Source organism: Sciurus vulgaris (genome assembly GCF_902686455.1).
Source record: "Sciurus vulgaris genome assembly, chromosome: 17".
Taxonomy (NCBI): Eukaryota; Metazoa; Chordata; class Mammalia; order Rodentia; family Sciuridae; genus Sciurus; species Sciurus vulgaris.
In genome coordinates, this window is record NC_136478.1 from 44,093,275 (window position 1) to 44,119,976 (window position 26,702).

The 26,702-nt window shown below is 54.6% G+C and overlaps 3 protein-coding genes across 11 annotated transcripts; 1 reads left to right on the top strand and 2 right to left on the bottom strand.

The window, feature by feature from the left end:
* Window positions 1-254: 254 nt before the first annotated feature.
* Window positions 255-21,095, top strand: KMT2B (lysine methyltransferase 2B). Of its 3 annotated transcripts, none has more exons than XM_079118771.1 (37): window positions 255-636; window positions 1,752-1,824; window positions 2,057-4,059; window positions 4,273-4,386; window positions 4,479-4,629; window positions 4,911-5,190; window positions 5,367-5,422; window positions 5,673-5,951; window positions 6,360-6,454; window positions 6,739-6,837; window positions 6,978-7,091; window positions 7,240-7,386; window positions 7,489-7,584; window positions 7,986-8,103; window positions 8,634-8,747; window positions 8,915-9,099; window positions 9,174-9,263; window positions 9,368-9,472; window positions 9,605-9,678; window positions 10,302-10,417; window positions 10,510-10,601; window positions 10,690-10,827; window positions 11,523-11,681; window positions 11,868-11,988; window positions 12,068-12,146; window positions 12,249-12,409; window positions 13,495-13,722; window positions 13,805-15,107; window positions 15,196-15,273; window positions 15,350-15,459; window positions 18,631-18,768; window positions 18,854-18,928; window positions 19,032-19,209; window positions 19,908-20,024; window positions 20,124-20,207; window positions 20,301-20,430; window positions 20,520-21,095. In XM_079118771.1, exons 1-37 carry the CDS (start codon window positions 274-276, stop codon window positions 20,793-20,795), a joined length of 8,139 nt encoding a protein of 2,712 aa, XP_078974897.1. In that variant the 5' UTR covers window positions 255-273; the 3' UTR covers window positions 20,796-21,095. The 3 variants fall into 3 exon arrangements, with proteins under 3 accessions (XP_078974897.1, XP_078974898.1, XP_078974899.1); XM_079118772.1 differs by having other exon boundaries at window positions 19,908-20,015; XM_079118773.1 differs by lacking the exon at window positions 1,752-1,824 and having other exon boundaries at window positions 497-636.
* Window positions 21,096-21,248: 153 nt separating this feature from the next.
* IGFLR1 (IGF like family receptor 1) lies at window positions 21,249-24,354 on the bottom strand. Of its 4 annotated transcripts, none has more exons than XM_079118780.1 (5): window positions 24,219-24,354; window positions 23,243-23,413; window positions 22,617-22,807; window positions 21,945-22,314; window positions 21,249-21,860 (listed from the first exon to the last, which is right to left on the bottom strand). In XM_079118780.1, exons 2-5 carry the CDS (start codon window positions 23,400-23,402, stop codon window positions 21,535-21,537), a joined length of 1,047 nt encoding a protein of 348 aa, XP_078974906.1. In that variant the 5' UTR covers window positions 23,403-23,413; window positions 24,219-24,354; the 3' UTR covers window positions 21,249-21,534. The 4 variants fall into 4 exon arrangements, with proteins under 4 accessions (XP_078974906.1, XP_078974907.1, XP_078974908.1 ...); XM_079118781.1 differs by having other exon boundaries at window positions 23,243-23,467; window positions 24,219-24,317; XM_079118782.1 differs by lacking the exon at window positions 24,219-24,354 and having other exon boundaries at window positions 22,623-22,807; window positions 23,243-24,190.
* On the bottom strand, window positions 24,340-26,657 carry U2AF1L4 (U2 small nuclear RNA auxiliary factor 1 like 4). Of its 4 annotated transcripts, none has more exons than XM_079118785.1 (8): window positions 26,490-26,657; window positions 26,260-26,347; window positions 25,804-25,870; window positions 25,667-25,716; window positions 25,492-25,590; window positions 25,187-25,308; window positions 24,970-25,065; window positions 24,340-24,613 (listed from the first exon to the last, which is right to left on the bottom strand). In XM_079118785.1, exons 1-8 carry the CDS (start codon window positions 26,531-26,533, stop codon window positions 24,529-24,531), a joined length of 651 nt encoding a protein of 216 aa, XP_078974911.1. In that variant the 5' UTR covers window positions 26,534-26,657; the 3' UTR covers window positions 24,340-24,528. The 4 variants fall into 4 exon arrangements, with proteins under 4 accessions (XP_078974911.1, XP_078974910.1, XP_078974913.1 ...); XM_079118784.1 differs by having other exon boundaries at window positions 25,175-25,308; XM_079118787.1 differs by having other exon boundaries at window positions 25,175-25,308; window positions 25,804-25,897.
* Between the last annotated feature and the right edge of the window lie 45 nt (window positions 26,658-26,702).

The following is a 26,702-nucleotide window of genomic DNA, read 5'->3' on the forward strand; positions in this document are numbered from 1 at the left end:
CCCCTGCGCCTCGCCCTCTTGGCCCCGAGGCAGGGTCTGTGCTCTCTTCAGGTGCGGTCTGAGGGTGACGGTCGTCCGGCCCCGGACTCCCGCTCCCGTGGTGCCCTGCGCGTGGCCGGCCCAGCCCCCGGCTCCCGCCAGCCCCGCGGCGGCGCTGGTTGCTGTCGTGAGCTGCTGCCGCCCCGCTTCGCCCCTCCTCTCACTCCCCTCCCCCCGACCCTGCGCACGGGCCGCCCCTCCCCCCGCCTCCCCGGCCCCTCTCACGGTGCCAAGATGGCGGCAGCGGCGGGCGGCGGCAGTTGCCCGGGGCCTGGCTCCGCGCGGGGCCGCTTCCCGGGCCGGCCGCGGGGCTCCGGCGGGGGCGGGGGCCGCGGCGGACGGGGCAGCGGGGCCGAAAGAGTGCGGGTAGCTCTGCGGCGCGGCGGCGGCGCGGCGGGGCCGGGCGGAGCCGAGCTTGGGGAGGACACGGCCCTGCTCCGTTTGCTGGGGTTCCGCCGGGGCCTGCGCCGGCTCCGTCGCCTATGGGCCGGCCCGCGCATTCAGCGAGGCCGGGGCCGAGGCCGGGGCCGGGGCTGGGGCCCGGGCCGAGGCTGCGTGCCAGAGGAGGAGAGCAGTGACGGGGATTCCGACGATGAGGTGAGGCAGTCGGAGGCGTCCCCCGCGCCGGGTGGGGCGGAGGCCAGGGGCTTACAGGGACCTGGGTGCCCCCTTGGGGTGGCGTGGGCAAGTGGGATCCTCAGGGCTTCTGTGGAGGGAAGGGGTTCTGGGAACAGGCATGGAAGGAGGTAGCCTGCACAGAGCTTTGGGTGGATAGGGCCTCTGAAAGTGGATAGAGAAACCTTGTCTGCAGCTAGCCTCTTGGGCCCCAAACAGGTCCTGCTGAAGTGTCTTGGGCTGATCCTTCTTGGTAGCAAGACTAGGGGAGTAGAAGTGTGGGCGAGAAAGCCATGAGGACTGCATGCCCAACCAGTGGTGGTTGACAGCAGCAGCAGCAGCAGCAGCAGCAGCAGCAGCAGCAGCAGCAGCAGCAGCATGGCTTTAGTGGACTAGAGACTAGAGCAGGGCTCTTACCTGTAGGCTCTCCTCCAGGACCTCAGTCTCTGACACATCCCTGGTTTCACCAGTGCCCCAGTTCCTCTTCTCATCTTAAGGTAGTGTGGTGGAGGGCTTCTTGGGAAACCGGTTGAAGAGGAATGAAATGAAGACGGAGACTGGGCACTCTGCCTGGTTTAAGTTCAGCTCAGGATTTATTCCCCTAACCTTTCAGAAAAGGCAGGAGAGCGCTGATTGTGTTGCTGGGATCCCTAGTTATCATATAAGCCATTTGTTGTCTGCTCCTTCCCTCTCTGGGTGTCCCTCTTTCCATCTTTAGGAAGAAACTGTGACCTGAAAGGGTGTAAATGGAGGTTCCAACTTGTTTTGAGTTGAACTTGGCCCTTGGTGCAGGGCTTACTTGTCTAACCTGAGGAGACACTGTTGTTTCCTTCTGGGCCAGAGAACCACTGGTGACTGCTTGTATGACCTGGCACTGAGAAGGGGAGTTCAGAAATACTTTGTGCCTTCATTTGTAGGGAAAGACCCTATTTCCTACTTCCTTCTGACCTTCCAGTCCATTTAATTATTTTATAAATAGGCAGAGGCACTTCAAGGGATAAGTTGGGGATGTTTCTCAGTACCTTAAGTCCCAGGTGGAACCAGGGCTTTGGCACTGACTGCTGTTTCTCCCCTCCACCCTCGGTCCCCTAAATCAGGAGTTTCAGGGTTTTCATTCAGATGAAGATGTGGCCCCCAGTTCCCTGCGCTCTGCGCTCCGATCCCAGCGAGGTGAGTGATGGGGAAACTCTACCTCTGTAGCTTTATTCTTGCCCTTTGTGTCAGCTCTTCCTGGTTTGACTAGTCTCCATCAGTTACTGAGTATGTCCTATGTTCAGAGTCCAATATAGACTGGGTTGTGGGGGAAACAGACAAGTAGGACTTAGTCCCTGCCCTTCTGGAGCACCTTCCTCAGTCTGCAGGGCCAGCTTGACCCATCTCCCCATACCTATTCTCCTTTTAGGTCGAGCCCCCCGAGGTCGGGGCCGCAAACATAAGACGACCCCTCCTCCTCGCCTATCAGATGTGACACCTACCCCCCCAAAGACCCCTGCCCGGAAACGGGGTGAGGAGGGCACAGAACGGATGGTGCAGGCACTGACTGAACTTCTCCGGCGGGCCCAGGCACCCCCAGCCCCCCGGAGCCGGGCATGTGAGCCCTCCACTCCCCGTCGGTCTCGGGGTCGGCCCCCAGGAAGGCCAGCAGGCCCCTGCCGGAAGAAGCAGCAAGCAGTAGTGGTAGCAGAAGCGGCTGTGACAATCCCTAAACCTGAACCCCCACCTCCTGTGGTTCCAGTAAAACACCGAACTGGCAGTTGGAAGTGCAAGGAGGGACCTGGTCCAGGACCTGGGACCCCCAAACGTGGAGGACAATCTGGGAGAGGAGGCCGTGGAGGCAGAGGCAGAGGCCGAGGTGGGCTCCCCCTCGTGATCAAGTTTGTTTCAAAGGCCAAAAAAGTGAAGATGGGACAATTGTCCTTGGGACTTGAATCAGGTCAGGGTCAAGGGCAACATGGGGAAAACTGGCAGGATGCTCCCCAAAGAAGAGTTGGATCTGGACAAGGAGGGGGCACATGTTGGAAGAAGCAAGAGCAAAAGCTAGAGGAGGAAGGAGAGGAGAAGAAAGAAGAAGAAAAAGATAAGGAGGAAGAGGAAAAGGAAGAGAAAGCTGAGACTGAGGAAAAGGTGATGCTAGCCAAGGAAAAGGAGGAGGCAAAACCACCATCACCGCCCCTAACTCCTCCAACCCCTCCACCCCCTCCTCCCCTCCCACCCCCGTCAATATCTCCTCCCCCCCAACTTTGCCCACCACCACCCCCAGTATCTCCTCCTCCCCCACCATCCCCTCCCCCACCTCTGGTCCCAGAGGAGCGGGAAGAGTCCCCTCCTCCTGCAGTCCCAGCTACATGCTCCAGGAAGAGGGGTCGGCCTCCCCTGACTCCCAGCCAGCGGGCAGAGCGGGAAGCTGCTCGGGCAGGGCCAGAGGGCACCTCTCCTCCCACTCCAAACCCCAGTACCACCACGGGAGGCCCTTCAGAAGACAGTCCCACTGTGGCCCCCAAAAGTACCACCTTTCTGAAGAATATCCGGCAGTTTATCATGCCTGTGGTGAGTGCCCGCTCCTCCCGTGTCATCAAGACACCCCGGCGATTTATGGATGAAGACCCCCCCAAACCTCCAAAGGTGGAGGTCTCACCTATTTTGCGACCTCCCATCTCCACCTCCCCACCTGCTCCCCAGGAACCAGCACCAGCTCCCTCTCCACCACGTGCTCCAACTCCCCCATCTACCCCAGTCCCACTCCCTGAGAAGAGAAGGTCCATCTTAAGGGAACCCACATTTCGCTGGACCTCACTAGCCCGGGAGCTGCCCCCTCCTCCCCCTGCCCCTCCACCAGCCCCATCCCCACCACCTGCACCTGCCACCCCCTCCCGGAGGCCCCTGCTCCTTCGGGCCCCACAGTTTACCCCCAGTGAAGCCCACCTGAAGATCTATGAATCGGTGCTTACTACTCCTCCTCTTGGGGCTCCTGAAGCCCCTGAGCCAGAGCCGCCTCCTGCCGATGACTCTCCAGCTGAGCCTGAGCCACGGGCAGTGGGCCGAACCAACCACCTCAGCCTGCCTCGATTTGCCCCTGTGGTCACCACTCCTGTTAAGGCCGAGGTGCCCCCTCACGGGGCTCTAGCTCTAAGCAACGGGCAGCAGCCTCAGGCTCAGCTACAGCAGCCCCTGCAGGCCTTGCAGACCCAGCTACTGCCCCAGGCACTGCCACCCCAGCAGTCGCCAGTACAACTGCAGCCATCGCCACAGCACACACCACCACTGGAAAAGTCCCGGATGCCCAGCCTGAGTTCTCTACCATTGTCTGGGGTAGAGGAGAAAATGTTCAGCCTCCTCAAGAGAGCCAAGGTGCAACTTTTCAAGATTGACCAACAGCAGCAGCAGAAGGTGGCAGCGGCCATGCCGGTGAGCGGGGTGCTGTGGCCAAGGCTCCTTTCCCCAGTTCATCCAGCTGCCTCCCTTGACACTATGCAGCATTGCCAGGAGCCTTCAGGACCAGTTCTTCCCTCATTCTCTAGCATCCTCTTTTGTCCTTGTTCCCATTCCTTCCCTGTGGCTCTCCCCTATCCCCTTCTGTCCTTACTTCCCAGCTCCTGACCCTGTTTATTCCCCTACCAGCTGAGCCCTGGAGGACAAATGGAGGAGGTCATGGGAACTGTCAAGCAGACCCCAGACAGAGGCTGTGTCAGGTCTGAAGATGAGTCAGTGGAAGTCAAGAGAGAGCGTGCCTCGGTATGTGGTGGGAGGAGGGTTCTCCAAAGTAGGCTAGTTACGGAGCACAGGGAGCCATTGCTTACACTCATTCCTGGTTGCTCCTCTCCCAGGGCCCTGAGTCACCTGTGCAAGGTCCCCGCATCAAACATGTCTGCCGTCATGCAGCTGTAGCCCTCGGTCAGGCCCGGGCCATGGTACCTGAAGATGTTCCCCGCCTCAGTGCCCTCCCTCTCCGGGACCGGCAAGACCTCGCCACAGAGGGTAGGGGGGCTAATTTGAGGGATGATTCTTGACAGCCATGTCAGGTTTGGGTGTGACCAAGTGTATAAGAGGCTAGGAGAGAGGGAGCCTAGTTGGGGTCTTGGGGTTAAGTGGCAGGTGAACTGAAATGCTATGTCTTTGACAAAGCAGGTTGGCTCAGGGCCACCTGTGGGAAAGTAGGGGCCAGAAGGCCAACTGAATGAACCTGAGGGAGAACAGAAAAATGAGGCAGGGTGCCTGGTGGCTTGGTAGCTCCATTCCCACTCCATCTTTTGCAATAGATACATCATCAGCATCTGAGACCGAGAGTGTCCCATCTCGATCCCGGCGGGGGAAAGTGGAATCATCTGGACCTGGGGGAGATTTGGAGCCTACAGGGTCTGGAGGGACCTTGACACACACACCCCGGCGCTCACTGCCCTCCCACCATGGCAAGAAGATGCGGATGGCCCGGTGTGGACACTGTCGGGGCTGCCTGCGTGTGCAGGACTGTGGGTCCTGTGTCAACTGCCTGGATAAGCCCAAATTTGGGGGTCCCAACACCAAGAAGCAGTGCTGTGTGTGAGTAGCTGGGGGTGGCCTTGTTCCCACATGGGATTGTCAGTGATCCAGACCTCCTGCCCCAGCCCCTTTTCTGCCCAGCTAGAGCAGTGGGATTGGCATCCTTGTGGAGAGCTTCCTCTCTTCCCCCAGACCACCAGTCCCCTACCCTGGTGACGTGCTGCTCCCCTCCCCAGATACCGAAAGTGTGACAAGATAGAGGCTCGTAAGATGGAACGACTGGCCAAAAAAGGTAACAAGGTTTGAGGAGCATTTTTTCACAAAGCCTTACATAGATTGTGGTGTGAAGGAAACCATGTTTTTTTTTGATCCCCCCCTTGTCTTTGCAGTTCTCTGCTTCATCTCTCTTCTTTCCCATCAGATGTTTTCATAACTCTTCCTGTCTTCATTCTCTCTGCCCCACTTCTTTCTGGCTTTTCTCTATCCCACTGTCATATGTCCCTGACTGAGCTCAAATCCTACTAAGTCCCCTGTTCCCACAGGCCGGACGATAGTGAAGACGCTGTTGCCCTGGGATTCGGATGAATCTCCTGAGGCCTCCCCTGGTCCTCCAGGCCCACGTCGGGGGGCGGGAACTGGGGGGCCCCGGGAGGAGGTGGTGGCCCCCCCAGGACCCGAGGAGCAGGAGTCCCTCCTACTGCAGCGCAAGTCAGCCCGGCGCTGCGTCAAACAACGACCCTCCTATGATATCTTCGAGGACTCCGATGACTCAGAGCCCGGGGGTCCTCCTGCTCCTCGGCGTCGGACCCCCAGAGAAAATGGTATGGATTGCTTTATGCTTTCTCTATTAAGTAGTTGGTTGTGTGTCTTTTTTTGTTTGTTTGTTTGTTTTGCCATGTTGGGCTTTATGCGTGGAAGGCAAGTGCTCCCATCTCTGGGCTACATGCCCAACCTTGTTCCAATGTCTTATGTGGAAGGGCAAGGCTTTCAGCATCAGGGCTCTTATCAGTCTACTTGAGAGGATGACTGAGAGCAGAGAAGGATGTAGTTTGAGGGAATATGCAGAACTGGTATATAAGGATTTCCCTGAACTTACTGAGCAGGGCCTGAGGGTCATCCTTGTGGGTCTTAGTTAAAGTCGTTCCTGGCAATCAAGGTAACATTGGGGTTGTAAAAGAGGATGATGGGATACAGATAGGGAAGCCTCACTGCTCTCGTGTCCTGCCTAGAGCTGCCAGCACCAGAACCTGAGGAGCAGAGCCGGCCCCGCAAACCCACCCTGCAGCCTGTGTTGCAGCTCAAGGCTCGAAGGCGCCTGGACAAGGTCAGCACGGCCCGCTTCGAGATCCCCGAGCCCTGTGTGAGGCATGGCTCCTGCCCTCCAGGAGCTACCTGGCAAGTCAGGGTGACGGGCACACCAGAGTATTGTGGTGTGTCCACACCAGAGGACAGGCCTTAAGGGATGAGTTAGGCCTTGCCTGTTTGGAAAGCAAAGTGGGGTCTGGGCAAAGGTCAGGGTTTGGCAGGTTGGGGGAAGGGCATTGAGGAAGGGAGTCTGCAGAGAGGGTGAGACTGGCAACCTCTGACCAGTCCTTCATTTCTCTTTAGGATGCTTTGGCCCCCGGTCCCTTTGCTTCTTTTCCCAATGGCTGGACTGGAAAACAGAAGTCCCCAGATGGTGTGCACCGGGTCCGTGTGGATTTTAAGGTATGGTGAAAAGGGGTGCTGGTTGCAGGGCCTGTAGTTGGAAGAAGCTTGTTGATTTTGTCAGAGTAGCCAGGGCTTTAAGGTTGGATCTGACGTGGGTTCCTGACTGTGCTCCAATCCTGTGTCCTCTCTTCCCCCAGGAGGATTGTGACCTAGAGAACGTGTGGCTGATGGGTGGCCTGAGCGTGCTCACTTCTGTGCCAGGGGGGCCCCCAATGGTGTGCTTGCTGTGTGCCAGCAAAGGCCTACATGAGGTTGGTGCTCTCCCTCTCTTCACAGACCCCCCAAGTCTTCATTGGCCCTTCCTGACTGACTACTTGGGCCGCCTCAACTGGGTCTCATCCCCTGGCCTTCCAGCCTCACACTGTGCCCATCATTTGCTCTCTCCCACCCCACCTCCAGTTGGTGTTCTGCCAAGTCTGCTGTGACCCTTTCCACCCATTCTGCCTGGAGGAAGCTGAGCGGCCCTTGCCCCAGCATCACGACACATGGTGCTGCCGCCGCTGCAAGTTCTGCCATGTCTGTGGGCGCAAAGGCCGGGGATCTAAGGTTTGGGCACAGGGGCCAACCTGGAATAGGTGGGCCATGGGGAGGGGTGTATCTCTATGCTGGTAGGTTTTGCCATTGCTGTCTTTCTCCGCCATTCCATAGCACCTTCTGGAGTGTGAGCGCTGCCGCCATGCTTACCATCCAGCCTGCCTGGGGCCCAGTTACCCAACCCGGGCCACACGCAAAAGGCGCCATTGGGTGAGAGATGAGGCTCACAACCCTCACTTTGATGGTCTAATTATGCCAACACTACCCCTAGACTTGCCCCAGGGTTCTCAGGAGGAGGGGAGGGCTGGCATCACTTTGAGAACGTGATTAATATTTCCTCTTTAAATTTTTCACATAGACAAGATTTAGATGCAGAATTTGATGAAATAGTTTTAGGAGCTGGTGCATTCCACATTCCCAAGCTCAGCATCACCTGCTGTAGCCTGATGTCCATTCCTACCCTTCTCTTCTTCCTCCTCCTTATCTTCCCCCACAAATCTCCTCTTCTTTTCCTTCCTCATTGGTTCCCTCCATGCCTCCTCATACATGTCCGCTGTTGTATTGCTCCAGCCCGATGTCGGTTTGTTCCTAATATCACCCTGCTCCCCCAGATCTGTTCAGCCTGTGTGCGCTGCAAGAGCTGTGGGGCAACTCCAGGGAAGAACTGGGATGTCGAGTGGTCTGGAGATTACAGCCTCTGCCCCAGGTGCACCCAACTCTATGAGAAAGGTGGGACCTGCCAGGGAAATGGCAGGGAAGTGGGAACTGGGGGGCCAGCGGGGAGGAGGCCAGGTTCCTGACTGCAGGGCCTGACACAGGGCCTCTGCCAGCAAGAGTTGGAACAGATACTCTAGTGGCTTTCTGCTTTCTACTTTCTGGCTGCAAAATTTTTGATTCAGAATATCCTTCCACAAAAGTTCATCTAACAGAGGGACACAGGTCCTCTGAGGGTGGTAGGAATAGAGAGCTTGGTCTCTGAGGTCCTTTCTGTAAACTCAAATCTCTAGTTGGCAATTTGAAACCTGGGACTTTTTCCTAATTTGTTTAGGCAGCATATTTAGCAAGACCCTGATTTCTGAAGGGCATTAGGGCTGCAGAGTTAGAAAAGAGGCTTCATCTTCTACCAGTTTTGGGGACTATAGGGACTTGAGACAAGCATATGGATGCAGCCTATGTAGCAGTGAAGCTGTGGTTGGCTCCCCACAGGGACTCTGACGGGTAGAGAGAACTCCAGTCCCTCTGACTCCCTTTTCCTCCAGGAAACTACTGCCCAATCTGTACACGCTGCTATGAAGACAATGACTATGAGAGCAAGATGATGCAGTGCGCACAGTGTGACCACTGGGTGCACGCCAAGTGTGAAGGGCTCTCAGGTGAGTAGGAAGAGTACCTGGGGTGCAGCTTCAGCCCTAGGGGCATCCCTACCCCAACCTCTGGTCCTTAGATAATAGATGGCTAAACGTTCTCCATGACCTAGGGGCTCCTAGGACCCCCGCTATCCTCCCAATACATTTATTCCTCTCCTGCCTGGCTGTTCTAGATGAAGACTATGAGATCCTCTCCGGGCTGCCAGACTCGGTGCTGTACACGTGTGGACCATGTGCTGGGGCCACACAGCCCCGCTGGCGAGAGGCCCTGAGTGGGGCTCTACAGGGTGGCCTGCGCCAGGTGCTCCAGGGCCTGCTGAGTTCGAAGGTGGCGGGCCCACTGCTGCTGTGCACCCAGGTCTGGAAGGTTTGGGAGGCAGGATGGGTGCAGCCAGGCCCAGTACCAGCCCTGCTGACTTCCCCCATTTGCAGTGTGGGCAGGATGGGAAGCAACTGCACTCAGGACCCTGTGATCTGCAAGCTGTTGGTCAGCGCTTCGAGGATGGCCACTACAAGTCTGTGGTGAGTAGGATACGGGGAGGAGCAGGTGGGTGCCAAGAGGAGAGGGCAGGGCTGGGGCTCAAGGTTAGGGTTGGGGCTCAGACCCTGACAAACCCCCCTTACAGCACAGCTTCATGGAGGACATGGTGGGCATCCTGATGAGGCACTCAGAAGAAGGAGAGACTCCAGAGCGCCGGGCAGGAAGCCAGATGAAGGGGCTCCTACTGAAGGTAAGCTCTGGGGGTTGTTGTTTCTAGGGTGGTTTGAGTGGTAGTTGGGGGGAGAGAGTGGATCCTTCAGACCCTGCCCCCACCAACTTTTGGGGAAGCCAGTTCTTCTCATCCTGTTAACCCACTCCCCAGCTGCTAGAATCTGCGTTCGGCTGGTTCGACGCCCACGACCCCAAGTACTGGCGACGGAGTACCCGGCTGCCAAAGTGAGCAAGGCTGGGTAGCAGGAGGGAACCAGGGAGTAAGGGCAAAGGCAGGGGCACCTACAAATCCAGGGGTCCAACTGGGCTGAAAACAGATGAGGAGCAGAGTTAGGGTTGAGGCTGGAGAAGAGGGTGGTGAAACCAGGATGAGATTTCCCAGGGATTGTGGACTAGCAAAGACTCGGGTTGTGTGAATTAGCTCTTACTTTGTTTCTACTTTATACAAGACAGTTGGGGACAGAGCAGTGAGCAAGTAAAGAGCTCATGTTTGGGGTGCTGGGCAGGTATTGATGACCTAGATGGGTAGGGTGGCAGGGGGAAACACAGTTGTCTGTGGGAGCCTAGAGGAGATACTTGCTGGAAGCTCGGGATCAGAAATGCTTCCTGGAAGTGTTGATGTCTGAGCTGAGAGGTGGAGGAAGAGTATTCCAGGCATAAGAAGAATAGTAATTCTTATATCAAAGGTGGCACAAGAGGATCTGTCTTATTTGGGAGATTAAGAAAACTTCCATATGGAGAGAGAATATAGAGTGTCATGCCACGTTTAGGCCAATATCGTGGGTGGGCCCCAGTCCAGCTGTCATTGTTCATTAGACATATCAGATGCTAACCCTGCCTGTCCACAGCGGAGTCCTTCCCAATGCGGTATTGCCCCCATCCCTGGACCATGTGTATGCTCAGTGGAGACAGCAGGAACCTGAGACCCCAGAATCAGGGCAGCCTCCAGGGGATCCTTCAGCAGGTACTGGCATGTGGGTGTTGGCAGCTAGTGCCCTTGAGCTTGAAGGCTAATCTGCAGATCCTGATGGACTTCCCTTTGTGCATCCTTCCCAGCTTTCCAGGGCAAGGATCCTGCTGCTTTCTCACACCTGGAGGACCCCCGTCAGTGTGCACTCTGCCTTAAATATGGGGATGCAGACTCCAAGGTGAGGGCTACTGTGTGAAGCATCAAGTTGTGGGGCCTGATCCCTGGAAGCTCCCTCCCCCATCACAACATTCCTCTTCTGCCCCTAGGAGGCAGGGCGGCTTCTGTACATCGGGCAGAATGAGTGGACACATGTCAACTGTGCTATTTGGTCAGCTGAAGTGTTTGAGGAGAATGATGGCTCCCTCAAGAACGTGCATGCTGCTGTGGCTCGAGGGAGGCAGATGGTGAGGGCTGGGGCCTGGAGAGAAGCGCAACCCTGGGGTCTTGGATAGGTCCTTGGCCTTCAGTGGAGGCAGCTCTCATTTCACATTTTATACCAGGACATGTCTTTTGAGTGCTATTTCTAGGTACTTTTTTTTTGTTTTCCCAGGACTCTGGTGCTACAGTGACAGCTCTGTGCTATCTGGCCATAATTTAGGCCTGAAGCCTGAGGAACTAAAGTTAGGCTCTCTCTTGTGGATTGACCCTGTGCTGGATTTGCCATACTGTGTCTTTTCACTCTCACTCTGCCCCTATGGACTGTGGGGCATGGGGCAGGTCTCAGAGTGCCAAGTGCTCATCAGCAGTTTGATGACGGAGATTCTGAGTGCAGGAATTAGTTGCGAGGACCAGATAAAGTAAAGCAAGTTCCATATTAGAACAGTGTGGGGAAAGGAAGGTGCTAAGTGCCACTCAGTAAGTGTTAGCTGTTGTTACTTATTCTCCCTACAATAACGCTTTGTTTCAAAAACCCTGAAATAGTTTGGATGTGCTCTGGGACCTGGTCAAGAAAGAGGTTTAGCCTGATGAGAACCTTTGCTGAGGGAGATACTGGGTTAGTCAGAGGCCTGTGCAGAGTCCTAGAATCAGCAGTGCCCGGTGTGAGACCCTGGCTCTGGTACCTGGCTTGTCCCATTGTACCTGCCTTTTCCTATTGCAGCGCTGTGAGCTCTGCCTGAAACCTGGAGCCACGGTGGGCTGCTGCCTGTCCTCCTGCCTCAGTAACTTCCACTTCATGTGTGCCCGAGCCAGCTACTGCATCTTCCAGGATGACAAGAAAGTTTTCTGCCAGAAACACACAGACCTCCTAGATGGCAAGGTGCGCTAGGACAGTCGGAGAGACAGCTACCTACCCGTTGTACTCCCAGTGTCTCCTCCTTGTATGTTCTCCCACAGTCCTTTAGGACAAGCTTCTGACATGACCAATCCTGGCCTACAGAGCTGTTCCCTCACATCCCCCTCACTTCCTACCAATCTAGCAACCTCCATTTGCCTCCCACTTCAGGAGATTGTGACCCCCGATGGTTTTGATGTTCTTCGCCGAGTCTATGTGGACTTTGAAGGCATCAACTTCAAGCGAAAGTTTTTGACAGGCCTTGAACCTGATGCCATCAATGTACTCATTGGTAAGCCACTTGCATTCTCCCCTACTCTTCTGACCTTGCTTGTCCAACTACCCCTCCTGATCTCTTGTTTGCATCATAGGCTCTATCCGAATTGACTCCCTGGGTACTCTCTCTGATCTCTCGGACTGTGAGGGACGACTCTTCCCCATTGGCTACCAGTGAGCATTCCAGGGGCGATCAGTGGGGTTGAGGGACTCCAGGGCTGGGATCCCTTTTTCCAAGTTGTCCTAACCCTCTTGTTACACACCTCCACCCACCAGGTGCTCCCGACTGTACTGGAGCACAGTGGATGCTCGGAGGCGCTGCTGGTATCGGTGCCGAATTCTAGAGTATCGGCCATGGGGGCCAAGGGAAGAGCCAGTTCATCTGGAGGCAGCAGAGGAGAACCAGACCATTGTGCACAGCCCCGCCCCTTCCTCAGGTATGGCCTTGGTACTGCCTCATTTTTTCCCTGGATGCTGCCCTCCCTAAATGGTTACTCACTAGCCTCTATCCCTGCTCCCTCAAGAAACTCCAGGGTGCTTACTAGTGTTTTGTTTGTAGTAACAATAGTAACATAATTTACTGGCCATGCATTACATGTCTAAAGGGTACGCTAAGCATTTCCTAGAAGGTGAGGCAGGCGAAAGCACCCTGTGACTAGCTTGAAAGGAGTAGCGACTTGTGGACAGCTGTAAGAAGCGAAGTGGTTGTAGCTCCCCAATTAGGGCTACGTGATGATTTAATACTTCACCAACTCTCTGAGAAAGGTACAAGTTCTGCGTACTTCAACTCACAGGGCATATTTGCTATTTGCAGTAGCATAAGTGGTAGAACCAGAAGTTGAACCTGGATCTACGTATTTCTCAGCTGGCACCCTTACAGCCATGCTGACAGGGAGGGATTAGAGCTGGATGACCCAAAGAATGTACTTACAGATTAGGAAAGGGAAAGGTCATCATGGGCCAAACAGGAAGAAGAAATATAGATTGTGTTTGTGGGTTAACAGCCTTACTCCAGGTTGGAGCATGACATGAAGTGGAGAGAGGAGGAGGGTGCATCCGTCCTGACTAGGGAGTGTTGCGAGCAGGAGGCAGAGGCCACTTGCAGAGTCTGGGTGGGGCCAGTTAATGGAGAGCCTGAAGCACCAGGATGGGGCCGATGTGTTTGATGTGGCAGGGATGCTCAGAGCAGGTAGGAGAGTGGTAGGACTGGCTATGCTGGAGAGAGGGCATTGCAGCTCATGGCAGGCTGTGCCTACTATAGAGAGAGCAGTGGGCAGCCAGGAAGTGAGGAGATGGCAAAGGATGGGGAAGAGGACCCTGATGCAGGTGTTCGTAGAGGATTTACAGATGCCACAGATGGGGCCCAGGTGCTGATAGGAGTCTAGTATATGCTGTGACCAGTTCAGACCAGTACAGCTGTGACCAGAAGGTGTATGTAGTTTAAATGAGAGGAGGATCTATGATGGGAGGCTTGGACTAAGAGCCCCTGATCACTGCTGATGCAGTTCTCTTGCTTCTTCAGAGCCCCCCTATCATGAGGACCCCCCACCAGATACAGATGCCCTAATTCCTGGAGTTCCTGAGCATCACTCACCTGTTCAGAATCTGGATCCCCCACTCCGGCTAGATTCAAGCAGTGCTCCTCCTCCAGCTCCCCGCTCCTTCTCAGGGGCTCGAATCAAAGTGCCCAACTACTCGCCATCCCGGAGGCCCTTGGGGGGTGTCTCCTTTGGCCCCCTGCCCTCCCCTGGTGAGCACTTGGGGAGTGTCCAGGGGAAGGTGAAACTGGGAAGGCTGGAGCCACTGGTTGACACTGACCCTTTTCCCCACAGGAAGTCCGTCTTCTCTGACCCACCACATCCCCACCGTGGGAGACCCGGACTTCCCAGCTCCACCCAGACGCTCCCGTCGTCCTAGTCCCCTGACTCCCAGGCCGCCACCATCACGGCGTGCTTCCCCTCCTCTCAGAACATCCCCTCAGCTCAGGGTGCCCCCTCCTACCTCAGTCATTACAGCCCTCACACCTACCTCAGGGGAGCTGGCTCCCCCTGGCTTGGCCCCATCTCCACCACCACCCCCTGAAGACCTGGGCCCAGACTTTGAGGACATGGAAGTGGTGTCAGGACTGAGTGCTGCTGACCTGGACTTTGCAGCTAGCCTACTGGGGACTGAGCCCTTCCAGGAAGAAATTGTGGCTGCAGGGGCAGTGGGGAGCAGCCATGGGGGCCCTGGGGACAGCTCAGAGGAAGAGAACAGCCCCAGCACCCGCTATGTCCACTTCCCTGTGACAGTGGTGTCTGGCCCTGCTCTGGCACCTGGCACCCTCCCTGGAGTCCCCCGAATTGAACAACTGGATGGAGTGGATGATGGTACAGACAGTGAGGCGGAGGCAGTCCAGCAACCCCGGGGCCAGGGGACTCCTCCTTCAGGACCTGGTGTGGGCCGATCTGGAGTCCTTGGGGCTGCAGGGGACAGGACCCGACCTCCTGAGGACCTGCCATCAGAAATTGTGGATTTTGTGTTGAAGAACCTAGGGGGGCCTGGGGAGGGGGCTGCTGGTCCCAGAGAGGAGTCACTTCCCCCAGCACCTCCCATGGCTAATGGCAGCCAGCCCCCACAAGGCCTGCCCCCTAGCCCAGCCGACCCCACCCGGACATTTGCCTGGCTCCCTGGGGCCCCAGGAGTCCGGGTGTTGAGTCTGGGCCCCGCTCCTGAGCCCCCTAAACCCGCTACATCCAAGATCATCCTTGTCAACAAGCTGGGGCAAGTATTTGTGAAGATGGCTGGGGAGGGTGAACCTGTCCCACCCCCAGTAAAGCAGCCACCTCTGCCCCCTACCATTCCTCCCACAACCCCCACCTCCTGGACTCTGCCCCCAGGACCCTTGCTTGGTGTGTTGCCAGTGGTAGGGGTAGGGGTTGTCCGCCCTGCCCCACCTCCGCCTCCACCTCCACTGACATTGGTGTTTAGCAGTGGGCCCCCCAGCCCACCCCGCCAGGCTATCCGTGTCAAAAGGGTGTCCACCTTCTCGGGCCGTTCCCCACCGGTGCCTCCCCCAAACAAAACCCCCCGGCTGGATGAAGATGGGGAGTCCTTGGAGGATGCCCCACAAGTTCCAGGACTTGGTAGCAGTGGGTAAGTGACTGTGCTGAGGTTGGGGCCATAGGTAAGGAAGATGGGAAGGAGGAAGCAGCTTGTTCTTTTCATGGATTCTCCCTGTCAGGTTTAGCCGAGTGAGGATGAAAACGCCCACAGTGCGAGGAGTTCTCAACCTGGATAATCCTGGGGAGGAAAGCTCCGGGTAAGTGGCTAGGCCCCTTTCCCTAGAGGCTCTGGGACCTCTGTTCCTTCTTTTTCTGACAGGTCTTTCTTCACAGGCCTCTCCAGGAACGGTCCCCTCTGCTGCCACTTCCAGAAGGTGGTCCTCCCCGGGCCCCTGATGGTCCCCCAGACCTGCTGCTTGAGTCCCAGTGGCACCACTATTCAGGTAGGGACCAGTTTTTCCTATTCACTGCTTTTTGCCTGTGCTTGGCTTAACTAGGTGACTGACACATCCAGAATTGGTCCAGTTCAAAAAACAGTGCACACCAGCAGCTGAGGATATAATTCAGAGGGGCCTGGGTTCAATTTCTAGCACCTGAAAACAAAGCAGAGCATATCTACTGGTTGTGAGCCCCAGGCTGGGTGCTATGGTCAGAGATGCCCATGGGGAGCTCAAGGCCTTGTGGTAGAAATAGACATAGAAATGACATTGTAGCTTTAGTGACATTTCAGCAAAGTCCTCTAAGTCCTTTGTGTAGCCTGGTCTGCCAGGGTCAGAGGGGTAGGTACCTAAGCCAGAGATGAAGTTCTGGGGGTCATCCTCAGAGAGGATGGAGCCTCCCACAGGACCCAGAAGAGGGACAGGAACAGTAGGAGAACCAGAGAGAGTGGTCAAGGGGAGTGGTCATTTGGGAAACTAGCTGCCATAGGAAACACCACTGTGGGTGTAGGATCAGTGTATGGTGTGAGCAGGTGGAACAGGGGTGAGGAGGATACTGTGTTACGATCCGGAGTTGAAGATAGCAGTTGATGAAGAAGCCAAAACAACATCAGGAACCTTGCCAGAAAGTTCAACTAATAATTAGGAGGAGGAGGAGGAGGTAGGGCAGCTGCTTAGAAGTATTTGCTGTGAGGGTTGAGACAAAGTAAAGGATGGTTGTGTAGGGAAAGGGGAGTGGGGGAAGTTATGGTGGTCAGCTTCAAGTGTGACTCCTGAGATGGAGGAGAGAAGGTAAGGTAAGTATTGATGCAGAGATTGGGACACAGCTAGGGATGCTCAGAGTAGTTTTGATTGCAGGACCCAGTGAAGCTGGAAGTGAAGTTCTTGTTGGTCACTGAGGGCAGAGAGTGGAGACAGCCAAGTCAGTTGGTAGTCAAACAGCCTGGCTTGGGATTTGTGACCCAATCCTGTCCAGGTGTTTGGATTTTCTCATTACTCAGAGATTAACTGTTGAGCGCGGAAGTGGAGCAAGATGGACTGAGACTGCTTAACTGAGAGGCTGCTTCAGGGGTCAGAGACAACATGAGGATATGGCAGTAACTGTGACAGACATTTCCTGCCCTTAGGAACCATACCAAGTTTTGGTAGGGGAAATAGACACACATTGTGCAGTACAAGTGCATTGCAGGTTCGGTGAGACCTGTGAGGAAACAATGAAAGTACCTGGGCAAGAGCCCCACAGTCAGCATTGTTCAGAGGTGAGGGTGAGGAGGGGCTGAGAGAAGAGGTAGAGGTGGTTAGAGGTGGACCCTGCGGTGCTGAGTCCTGGAGATGATGTGAGTCACACACACAGCAAGGGTCTGGTTTAGAGTTTCACTTAGGACTGGGGAGGGTGTGTGGGCAGGATGCCCCTGAGAAATGATGTGGCAAGAATGTGGCCATTGGGTCCTGCTATCCTAAATCATAGTCCACTCAGGCTTTGGTGCTCTGACCCTCAAACCCAGATACAATGACCAGCGCTCAGTCTACATCCTGTGGTGCCAGCAGCAGCACTGGTGCAACTGTGTTCCTTCCCTCCTTGAGACACTCCTTCCCTGGCTTCCATGACTCCCACATTCTCCTCACATCTGCTTGTGTGTCCTCATTTTTCCAACCTGCCAATTTTAGTGTGTCCCAGAGCCCTGGCCTTGATACTCCCAGATGTTCTCTTCTGTCTTTACACATCTATAATCTGACAGTCCCCATATTGCTTTCCCCAACCGAGACCTAATTTCTGAACTCCAGGTTTGCATTCTGCTGCCTCCTTCCCTTGCCATCTCCATCAGCAAGTTGAAGGAAGAGGTTTTCTAAGTAGCATCCTAAAGCTAGAATGTCCCATACTAAGCCCTTGATCTTCACCCAAAATTTGTTCCTTCCTTCTTTATCCTCATCATTGCAGTCAATGGCAGTTTTTTCCTTCCTTTGTTTAAGCCTCAAACCTTAGAATTGTCTTTGGCCTCTACTCTTTTTGTTATATCCACTTCTATATCAGCAAGTCACCTACTCTGTCTTTAAAACCTATTAACCCCTGAGAAGTCTTTTAAATACCTTAATGTACAATGTACTTGGTTCTATGTATATGAGCCTGTATTGAGCCTGTATACTTGTAATATTCATATTTACTTTTTTTTTTTTTGGTCCTGGGGATTGAACTCAGGAGAGCTTAACCACTGAGCCACATCCTCAGCTCTTTTTTATATGTTATTTAGAGGCAGGGTCTCACTGAGCACTTAGGGCCTCGCCAGGTTGTGAAGCTGACTTTGAATTTGAAATCCTCCTGTCTCAGTCTCCTGAGCCCCTGGGATTACAGGCATGTGCCACCCACCATGCCCTGCTTACTTGTGATATTTGTAGAAACTTACTGCATATAGGGCTGGGACTGTAGATCAGTGGTAGAACACCTGCTTAGCATCTGCAAGGCCATGGGTTCGATCCCCAGCATGATGAAAAAGAGAAAGAGAAACTTAACGTAATTTTCCAGTATTTTTAATTTGTGTGAAAAACAGTAATTATTGGTATATAGGCATTTATGGTAGACTGGGTTTGAGTGAGCAGTTTGTGGCCTTCAGAGTTCAATGATTCATTCCAAGCCTCTTTGCAATTGCTCTGATAGTTTAAAAGTCCTGTAGAAAAGGAACCGCAGGCCCCTTAGAAAAACCATGTTCTGGGCTGGGGGCATAGCTCAGTGGTAGAGCGCTTGCCCAGCACATGTGAGGCAGTGGGTTCAAACCTCAGCACCACATAAATAAATAACATAAAATAAAAGTATTGTGTCCATCTACAACTGAAAAAAAAAAAAAAAGAAAGAAAGAAAAGAAAAACCATGTTCTGGCCTGGGGCTATAGCTCAGTGGTGGCATGCTTGTCTAGGGTATTTGAAGCCAACTTAGACTCAATCCCCAGCACCACCAAAAAAGGAAAGAAAGAAATCCTTTACGAATGTCTCATTAAGAAAAACTATGTCCATTTTATAGGACTCACTGGGCAGAGGGAGCAGGAGGAGAGGGTGACTGGACTTCAGAATCTGTGTGCCTGGGAGAAGGGAGAGTGGTGTCTGCTGGGATTGCAGTGGGATGTTGGAGACTTTTAACTCCAGGAAGGTGATCCTTACCCATTCTTACCTGCTCACTGGGACCAGGTGAGGCCTCGAGTTCCGAAGAAGAGCCTCCATCCCCAGAGGACAAAGAAAACCAGGCTCCAAAACGGGCTGGCCCACATCTGCGCTTTGAGATCAGCAGTGAGGATGGCTTCAGTGTGGAGGCAGAGAGCTTGGAGGGTGAGTTGGTAGCAGCAGTGGCAAGGAGGAAAAGTGGCCCCTAAGACCTCATCCTGACTCTGCTTTGGCTCTGCCCTTACTCCAGGGGCGTGGAGAACACTGATTGAGAAGGTGCAAGAGGCCCGAGGGCATGCACGGCTCAGACATCTCTCTTTTAGTGGTAAGTAAGTGGTGAATCCACTGGGACTTGGGGGCTGGGATAACTCCCTGAGGGCAAGGTGGGCCCTCACAGGATTTGATCTGTCCTTAACCTCTCTCTTCAGGAATGAGTGGGGCCAGGCTCCTGGGCATTCACCATGATGCTGTCATCTTCCTGGCAGAGCAACTGCCGGGAGCCCAGCGCTGCCAGCACTATAAGTTCCGCTACCACCAGCAGGGAGAGGGTCAGGAGGAACCACCCCTGAATCCCCATGGGGCTGCCCGTGCTGAGGTCTATCTCCGGTGAGAGGTCTGGGAGCTATCAAGGGTGGGAGTTAAAATCTGTAAAACCAAGCCCGAGGAGAAGACACTAGGTTGTTCCAAGAGTGGGTTTTTTGTTTGGTAGTTTTTTTGTTTGTTTTTGTTTTCAGTACTGGGGATTCAACCCAGGGGTACTCTACCAAGCCACATCTTCAGCCCCGCCCTTCCCTTTTTTGAGACAGGGTCTTGCTAAATTGCCCATTCTGGCCTGGAACTTGTGATCCTCCTGCCTCAGCCTTCCAAGTGCTGGGATTACAGGCCTGCACCACCATGCCTGGATCCTAGAGTTATTTTCTTTTTTTCTTTTTTTTGTTGGTGGTACTGGGCATTGAACCCAGTGACACTTTACCACTGAGCTACATCTTCAGCCCTTTTTATTTTTTATTTTGACCCAGGGTCTCACTAAGTTGCTGAGGCTGGCTTTGAATTTATGATCCTCCTGCCTCAGCCTCCCCAGCCACTGGGATCACAGGCGTGCACCACCATGCCAGGCTCCAAGAGTTATTTCTAACATCAGATTCACATCAGCAGAATGAACCCCACCCATTTCCCCTTTTATTGTGTCAATAGCATATTCCTCCTATGCTGTCAGCAGCAGACCAAGGCCACAGAATCGGTAGGCAGCATCTCCTTGAAGGAATGGGTATGACCCTCCCTCTTTTCCTCCCTCCCACCTGCAGGAAATGCACCTTTGACATGTTCAACTTCCTGGCCTCCCAACACCGGGTGCTCCCTGAGGGGGCCACCTGTGATGAGGAAGAGGATGAGGTGCAGCTCAGGTCAACCAGGTATGGAGGGTAAGCTGGGGTGCTGTGGGTGGTTGGAAAGGATCCTGAAGAGGGTGATCAGGGGTGAGAGTCCTCTTTCCTGGATACCACACTGCCGTCTCCTACCAGACGTGCCACCAGTCTGGAGCTGCCCATGGCCATGCGCTTTCGCCACCTCAAGAAGACATCCAAAGAGGCTGTGGGTGTCTACAGGTTAGTGGGGTTGGGGGAGGTGCCCTGGTAGGGGGCTATATGGCGTCTGGCCCCTGCCCCGCTGAGTTTCCCCTCATCCATCCTACACGGCAGGTCAGCCATCCACGGGCGAGGCCTGTTCTGTAAGCGCAACATAGATGCTGGCGAGATGGTCATTGAGTACTCTGGCATTGTCATTCGCTCTGTGCTGACTGACAAGCGGGAGAAGTTCTACGATGGGAAGGTGGGCTCCACAGGCTATGGGAATGAGGTGGGTGAAGTGGGCCAGTCTGTGGGGACAGAGAACCTGATTTCCCCCACTCATCCCTGTAGGGCATCGGGTGCTACATGTTCCGCATGGATGACTTTGATGTGGTGGATGCCACAATGCATGGCAATGCCGCCCGCTTCATCAACCATTCATGTGAGCCCAACTGCTTCTCTCGTGTCATCCATGTGGAGGGCCAGAAGCACATCGTCATCTTTGCCCTGCGCCGCATCCTGCGTGGTGAGGAACTCACCTATGACTACAAGTTCCCCATTGAGGATGCCAGCAACAAGCTGCCCTGCAACTGTGGCGCCAAGCGCTGCCGTCGGTTCCTTAACTGAGGCCGTGGCTGTCCACCACGACGCCTCACAACCCCTGTTGCCATCTTGCCCCTAGCCTGAGGGATCCCTAGTCCCTCAGCATCTCATTCCCACCCCCCTGTTCAGGGTGGGTGTGGGCATGCAGGTGGCAAGAGGCCTGCCTGTACCCCTCCAGCAATTGCCCCCTTCCTGCCCTGGGGGCCCAGGATGTAGATATTGTACAAAGGTTTCTAAATCCCTTCTTTTCTATGCACTTTTTTTATTTAAGAGGGTGGGGTCCCAGGTGGGAACCCCCCACAATAAAGTCTGTCAATGTTTGGAGAGTTGGTCTTCCCATGTGTGTGGTGTTGGGGGCAGGTAGGAGCTCTTGCTTTTCCACACCCCAACCCATCCTGAACCAAAGAAGTACATCAGCCTCAACAGTATGTGAGAGGCCATGTCAGAATTAGAAGTAAATTGTGTGGTCTGTGAAGGCTTTAAAGCAAGGAGTAGCCTCACATTTTCTAATGTAGAGTGCTGAATGCCTGTGGATGAGTTGTCTGAGGGGCAGCAGGACTGCTCAGAAGCAGCACTGAGGTCAGCTCTCCCACATGTGGCCTTTTGTGCATGTTAGCCTGGGCCTTTGTGGGGAGGAGGCTGCGGTGTGTTGGTTCTTCTTGACCCAATTGGGTTTATACTTGAAGGCCCCTTGATGAGGAACAGACAGCAGGTGTTGACTTCAAGGGAAACTTTCTGAGCAGTAGGCCTGGCAAACCCCAAATCAGCCAAGCTTGGACAGCACCCGCAGTGCATCTGCCCTTCCTAGGTGTGCCAGGTGTGCACCTAGCTGGCCCAGAGAGGCAGATGGCTCCCTTGCTACCACCATCTCGATCAGGGCCCGCAGTGGTGAGCGACTGGGCCGCAGTGAATAGGCAAAGGTGGACCACGTAGCAGGGAGCCCGTATCTTGCAGCCAGGTGTCGAGTGGTACCATAGGCCATACACCCAGCAGGCCCAGGCTCAGGATCCAACAGCACGATCAGCTCCTCGAGCACCTCCAGCTCATCCAGGAGGCGAGACAGGGGCTGTGATTCTAGACCTGGCAGATCTGGGAAATGGAAGGAGTAAAAAGGAGGAAGGGCAGACTTCCAGGCCACCCTCACCTCCTGGATATGTCCTGTTCCCAGCTAACCTTTGCCTGGGAGTGGAGGCAGATAGACTTTCCCTATGGTCCTTGTCTCCAATGCCTCCAGGGCACTTGGGGAAGGTGAGTGCAAGGAGGAGAGGGTGTAGGTGTTGGGGTCTCCACAAACCAAGCCAGAAGAGGGAAGGGAAATGGTTTTTCCCTTGTGACGACAGCAGTGCCTTTGTAGGGGGAGCAGGAGGATCACTGCAGAGATCAGGAGTAGGACCAGAACCAAGATCAGCATGGAGATCAGAACAAAACTTGGCTGAGTGCTGGTGCTCTTAGTTGTCCATGAGAGACTGGAACTCACTGGTGAAATAGGGGCTCTTGTTTCTTCAGATGGCAGAGGGCAGAATCCCTTAGGAGGGATGGGCTTCTGGGAATAGAGATTTGGGAATAAGCCGAGTCCATGTGCCACTCCTGCCCAACATCCCAAGCCTCTCCCATCCTTACATCCTTCAATGGGGCTACATTCCCCTGTCCCATCCTGTCCCCACTCCTCACCCCTGACTACCTTAACCCAGTCCACCTCCCCATATCCCTTCAGGAATACCACTTGGAAATACCGCTATGGCTACACCCCCTCCCTGGATCCAGGCCCTGTTCATCGACCCCCACCCCCAAACCATGCCTCCCGCCCCACCTTGAGCAAGCCTGACCCAGGCCCTGGAGACCGACCGGCACCTCTTTACAACGTTGTAGGGTTCTGCCACGGTTTCCCACGGGAGTGGAGGCCGCGACTCCACTGCTGCAGGGACTACATTGCTCCGCGCCGTCAGGGTTGCACTGCCCAGGAGGGCACTTTCTAAATGGGTGCGTTAAGAGATCGCCGAAGTCGTTGAGCCCACAGTTTTCCACGAACTCGTGGTCTAGTGGGAAACGCAGGTTCTTGAGCTGCAGATGAGCGCTAAGTCCTCTGCTCTAGTAACTTTTCTCTTTTGCCCTACCTCAGGTCCCGCCCCAGTGTGCACCCAGCCTATCAGTGTCCACCTTCACCTTCCCTCCTTTTCGCACTGGCCTCTCCCCCTTTTCTTCCACCCTCTCTACAGCAGGCACTGCCCACACCTGGATTCATCTACAAAAAGCCCAACTTCCCACACAACCGCTCCCACCCAACTAATGGGCCTCGCCTCTCCGCTCCACACAGGCTCAGCCCCTCCTTCTCTTACCTGCTGAAGGCCCTTGCTTGCCTCTAAACAAGCCTCACAAACCTACCCTACAGATCTCACCCCTTCCGCTGCTTCCTATCACCTCACCACCTACCTCACACCGATTTATGCAAACACCTAGTACCAGCTCCTCACCTGGGCAGGGAGGTGGCCCGAAGCGCTGTAGGCAGCTGCTGCAACACTTGTTGTCCGGGTTCCAGTACTCCAGGTGGCCACAGTACTGGGAGGCTTCCAGCTGTGGTAAGGCCTGTGCCATAAGCAGCAAGGCGGTATGGAGGAAGCATCCGGTCCCCATCTGGGCAGGGCCTGCGGACCGAGGGCTGTGACCACAAAACTTCCGACCACAGCACCTCTGCCACACTTTCCAGGAAGCCCGGGGGAAGAAGGAAGCTGTAGATGTGCCGGCAAGGGACTCCCAGGCCTCTTTGGAAGCCGGGAACCTAACCACCACCCAAGCCCCAAGGCCAACTCCTGTTCCCTTATCAGAGAGGTTCGCAAGACCTCAAGATGGCTAAGGAGAACTCTGGATCTAGACTGCACAGATTCATATCTGACCTCTATGTCCTCTGGTACCCACACTCCCTTTTCCATCTCTAAAATGGGATAATAATAGCGCCTGTCACATACACCTACTGTGGAGAATATTGTTATTAGAAGCAATTAGAGCTGGCCAGTCCATGGTGGTTGACTGTAGGCCTGTTACTCAGAAGTAGCAGTGAGAGGATTGCTTGAGCCCAGGAGTTGGAGACTAGCCTGAGCAAAATAGCAAGATCCTGTCTCAAAGAAGGGAAGGAGGGAGGGAGGGAGGGAGGGAGGGAGGGAAGGAAACTACTTAGAAAAGTAAACCCCTTAGAGCAGCACCTGCCACATAGCAAATTCACTTTGTGTTAGGTATTACCACCATCTCAGAGTGGTGGTCTTCAAGAACCCAGCCCTCACTCTCTAGAGATTCCCACTCAACTACCAACCACCTCTTCTCCCCTTCTAACTCTGATTTCCTCCATGTTAGGAATCCTCCACCCTGCCATAAACAGACATCTCCCCCTTGAAGTCTCAAACAGAGAAGTTGAAGTTTCCAGAACAAAGGTATCCCCACCCTATCAGTACAGACCTGAGCCCAAGCCTCTTTCACATCAGTAGTTCGAAGTTCTTCTGCTGAGCGTGTGGTTGGAAACCAGCAGTTTTCTCTTTTTTATCAGAAGTGGGGGTGGAAGGAAACTGCAGCCCACAGCTGACGCTCTAAACCCTCAATGTTAAACTTTATTAAGTGAGGCGTAGTAGAGAAAATCCTTGTTATACAGATTATTTAACGGAACTCTGGAGCCTGGAGAAGATGGGGCTACAGAGAAGGGGGGTTTGAGGAGTGTCCTTGCCAGAAACATCTGTGCCTGAAAGGGGTGAAGGGCAAGGGGGCCAAAGTCTTAGAAGCGGCCATGCCGGTGGTCTGGGGAATGTCGACGGTTCCTTTCTCGGGGACGGTGGCCAGTATGGGACCTTGGGGGTGATCTAGGGACAGGAATGGAGAGAACTGGGTTAGAGCCATTGGGAGTTGTGCAACAATCTCCAGGCCAGTCTCTGCTCTGGGATGGGGTGGTCATTAATATAACTAGTGTTCCACAAGGTAGTCTCAGGAAAGGCACTAAGGGACCAACCTCAGGGTTGGGGATCTATGCTAGTCTTGGATTTGAGATTCAAGGTGGTTTGGGGGTTGAGACTGAGGTGCTAGTTTTCAGATAGATAGAGCTCAGGACTATTCTTAGGGTACAAGAGTCTTGGGACACTGACTGTGGTTTAGGATCAGGCTCATCTTAGGGCATAATGGCCTTAGGTGTAAGAAATTTTGGCAGACGGTCCCGCGCTACCTGCGCCTGGGTCCCCGCCCATAGAGCTGCCGCCGGAGGTTCCGGGATATGGGTCGCAGGTGCATGAAGTTGCAGAAGCCACCTCGGGTACATTCCCTGAGTAGAGGATAGACAGATGGAGGAAGCTTTTGTCACTGACAGCCTCCCAGCACACACTCAAGAGTCTGGGACTCTGAGTGCCTGTCCCACCCTTGCACTACCATACCCCATCTCGTACTGCCGACAGCATGACTCCCGAAAGTCGGTGACAGGAGACAGCTCAGCATGCACAGCCTGACCGTTGAACCAGCGGTTATTGAGTTCAGCCACTGCCCGCTCTGCATCTTCCTCCCGCCGAAACTGGAGAAAGTGGGTGGTTGTCAGCAGCAGAACTCGTGTTCTTCCCAGGACTAGTTAGTAGCTCTGAGGCTGTACTGGGTTTAACTTAGTGATGGACCTCAAACTGTGAAGTTTAGTGATGCTCATCGGGCACTGAAATGCTTCCATTTCGGGGCTGGGGGGAAGGGGGCTGGCAGCAAGCACCTTGACATAGACATTGCCCACGAGGTGGTCCCCCAGGTTGTCGCACACATTCATCTCTTCAATCTCCCCATACTTCTCCTGAAGTTCTGTGAACACCTCCTGCAGAAGACAGCGAGAAACTCAGCTAAGCTCCTGGCAGAGGAAACCTAACCTACCTAGCCCTGCTAACTCTCACCTCAAAGAAGTTGTCATAGTGTTCCTGCACCTCCACATCGCTCACGTGACCTGGAGGAGGGGAGCAGGGTGCAATCAGGAGATGTCCTTTCTGCAAGGCTGTCTGCCCTGCTCCTGCACGTCTGGTCCCTTACTCACAGTGAGATCCATCTGCGGTTTGGGCGGTGTTCTGTGGATTCCGATACAGGTTGAGCAGCACTATGGTCTGAACAGAATTTAAAGGGGGCGGGACCTGAGCTCGGAGGGCAGGGCTTCATGCAGAGGGGAGTACGGAAGTTTGGGAGTTGGGACTCTGCATCAGAGATGTCTTAGCATCAGCAGTGCATCAGGGATGCTTGCTCCTAAGAGGTGGGGAGGACAGAGAGACAATGGACGGGTCTAAGAGACAGTCAGTACATACGGGGGTGTGGCCAAGTCACAGGGAGAGGGTATTGAAAGCTAAGGGGAGGAACCTGCAGAGCGGGCCTACCAGAAAACACTTGGGCGGTAGGCTGGGCCTTAGAAATCCGGAAAAGGTGGGACCTGGTGATGATGAATAACAGAACGGGAAGAACCTGGAGGTGTTAGTCACTGGGGCTCCAGGTCCGGACTCACCTGGCTGAAAGTTGGTTTATTGTGAAGCCGGGAGCACCGGTCCCCGTGCCGGCAGGCCCCGATCTTAAAGTAAAAAGAGCAGTTAACCCTGGAAGAGGTGGAAGACAGAGGTGAACTAAAGGCCGGGAAGGTCGGACACCCCAGAAACACTGTCCCCAACCGCCCAGCCACCAAGGACCCAAGTCCTCGCCCCCGATTCTCGAAAGGACACTCCCTGCGCCTGTTCTCACTTGTCCTTCTCAGTCCCGAATATCGAAGCTAAATATTCAGCCATTTTCACCCGAACCCTCCAACTTGACCGAGCCTTACGTCACTTCCGTTACTTAGGAGCGTTGGGAAGCGTAGTTCGTCTCTGCCCCCGCACGCTTATCACGCGATCACAAACTCCCTAGTGCGCGTGCGCGTTGGAGACCCGCGCCCTACACACACAATCACCGCCGGGA